Source organism: Miscanthus floridulus, chromosome 2 (genome assembly GCF_019320115.1).
Source record: "Miscanthus floridulus cultivar M001 chromosome 2, ASM1932011v1, whole genome shotgun sequence".
In the NCBI taxonomy this organism is placed as follows: Eukaryota; Viridiplantae; Streptophyta; class Magnoliopsida; order Poales; family Poaceae; genus Miscanthus; species Miscanthus floridulus.
This window is the reverse complement of record NC_089581.1, coordinates 127,599,566-127,602,084: the sequence shown is the minus strand read 5'-3', so window position 1 is coordinate 127,602,084 and position 2,519 is coordinate 127,599,566. Positions and strand designations below refer to the sequence as shown.

The 2,519-nt window shown below is 51.5% G+C and overlaps 1 protein-coding gene across 1 annotated transcript; it reads left to right on the top strand.

The window, feature by feature from the left end:
• The first annotated feature begins 1,654 nt into the window (after nucleotides 1-1,654).
• Nucleotides 1,655-2,519, top strand: LOC136539626 (NADPH-dependent aldehyde reductase-like protein, chloroplastic). Its single transcript, XM_066531587.1, has one exon. It carries the CDS (start codon nucleotides 1,674-1,676, stop codon nucleotides 2,517-2,519), a length of 846 nt encoding a protein of 281 aa, XP_066387684.1. The 5' UTR covers nucleotides 1,655-1,673.

Sequence of the window (2,519 nt, the reverse complement as noted above, 5' to 3'; positions counted from 1 at the left end):
AATTGAAAATAGAAACAAAAAAAAAAGAAAACCTTTAGTCCTGGACGAGAAACCGGAACTAAAGGAGGGGCCCTTTAGTCCCGGATTCGTGCTCCCGATTGAGAAACCGGGACTGAAGAGGTTTCCCAACCGGGAGTACAGCCTGTTTCTGTACTAGTGGCAGTTATTTGGTAGACTGGAGTTCGCCCTCCAAATACTATATATGGGCCTTTCTTCAAATGGATTTCACTAATCAGATACCTAGGTCCTCTCTGGATTCATGGGGCTAAAGTTCAGCCCACCTCTTTTAGTCAACTTTTAGCCCTCATTGATCCAAACACGAGGGCTAAACTTTAGCCCACCCCTTTTCTATTAGCCCCTTCAAAGTGGGTTTAAGAGGGCTAAAAGTGGTCCTATGGGGCAAAAGACACTGTGCATTGGTATTAATTAGGGGCAAATGGGTCATGGTAGGGTGCATAGCTAATCTTTAGCCCCTGGATCCAAACAGCCCAATGGGCTAAACTTTAGCCCCTTCAATTTAAGGGCTAATCTTTAGCCCTCGACTAAACTTTAGTCCCATAGATCCAAGCAGGGCCTTAAACCATACTTTAGGCTCCAATTCCTTGGTGTTGTCTTTTGTATGCAGGTTGAATTGAAATAGCTACGACAGTTGGTGGAAGACATCCTATCTTTTTGAAGATCTTAATCTAAGGTTGATGTTAAAGATCCTAGACACAAATGTAATGATAGTTCTGTGATGTATGCATGATTGTGGTGGCCATACAAATTTAAACCATACTATATGCGGATGCTTCATTACTTGACATGCATCTCTTATGTTGTGCACATTCTTAGTCAATTTGTTTCTGCTCCCACTCAGCTCCAGTATAGTCATCTTCTTCATGTCTTGTGTTACCTGCGTGGGACCATTACTCGTCGTTTGTTCTTTCCACGCTCTAGCTCTTTTCATCTCCAATCTTACTCTGATGCTACTTGAGCTAGCGACTCTTCCGGTCGTTGCTCTCTTTCTACCTATTGTGTTTTTCTTGATGGTTCTCTTATTGCTTCGAAGACTAAGAAGCAAAATGGCTCTTGTGATAGAGAGGTTACTTGGCTGCGATGGTTACTTGAGAATTTTAGTGTTTCAGTTTATGTACCAACCCCTCTCTTCTCTGACAGTATTAGTGCTACCAGCATAGCTCGTGATCCGGTGAAGCATGAGCTCACCAAGCATATTGGTGTTGATTCATTACTCTTTGTTACGTGCCTTCGGAGCTTCAGTTGGTTGACTTCTTCACAAAAGGCATACACGAGAGCTCAACATTGTTTGTTTATCTCCAAACCCAGTTTTCATGATCCACCGTGGGTTTGAGGAGGGGTGTTAGATGTATATGTTGTCTAGCATATTTCCTTATTGTGTAAGGGCATTTATGCATTATGTCATGTATACACTGTGGGCTTCGGCCCTGTGTTAGATGTATATGTTGTCTAGCATATTTCCTTATTGTGTAAGGGCATTTATGCATTATGTCATGTATATAGTGTGGGCTTGGGCCCTTACTCTACTTATAGTGTAAATATGTTGTCTATATAAGTGAGCAGCTTAAGAGGTCCTCGTGCTTATCAGTCGACGTCGGCACTTCACATTTCATATTATTATTATTGTTATCATCAACCGACGTCGGCACGCATCGATGGGTTATCAGTCGAAGTCGATTGATGGCGATGTGACGGCCCCGATGATGCTACACGGGCGCGTGGCCATTGTCACCGGTGGAGCCGGCGGCATCGGCTCCGCCGTGTCGAAGCACCTGGCGTCCCTGGGTGCGCGCGTAGCCGTGGCGTACATCGGCGACCCAGCGCCTGCTCTGGAGCTGGTGAGCACCATCAACAACAACTCATCATCGGCCGGGCACGCCGGCGCCGGCGAGGAGGGGGAGAGCCAGCAGCCGCGCGCTGTCGCGGTGGAGGCGGACGTGTCGGATGCAGCGCAGGTGAAGGCGCTCTTCGACGCGGCAGAGGCAGCGTTCGGCGGGGAGCTCCACATCCTGGTCACGGCGGCGGGGTTGCTGGACTTCTCGTACCCGACGCTGGCGGAGACCAGTGAGGCGTCGTACGACGCCATGTTCGGCACCAACGCGCGTGGCACGTTCCTGTGCTGCCGCGAGGCCGCGCGGCGCCTGGCCCGCGGCGGCCGCGGCCGCATCATCACCTTCTCCTCGTCGGGGGTCGGGTCGCTGCGCCCGGGCTACGCGGCGTACGCGGCGAGCAAGGCGGCGGTGGAGGTGATGACCAAGATCCTGGCGCGCGAGCTGCGCGGCACCGGGATCACCGCCAACGTGGTGGCGCCGGGGTCCACGGGCACGCCCATGTTCTACACCGGCAAGACGGAGGAGGAGGCGGAGCGGTACATCGCGGAGGCGCCGCTGGGAAGGCTCGGCATGCCCGAGGATATCGCGCCGCTGGTTGGCTTCCTCGCCAGCGACGCTGGCCACTGGTTGAATGCCCAGGTTCTGCGCTGCAACGGTGGCACCATCTAG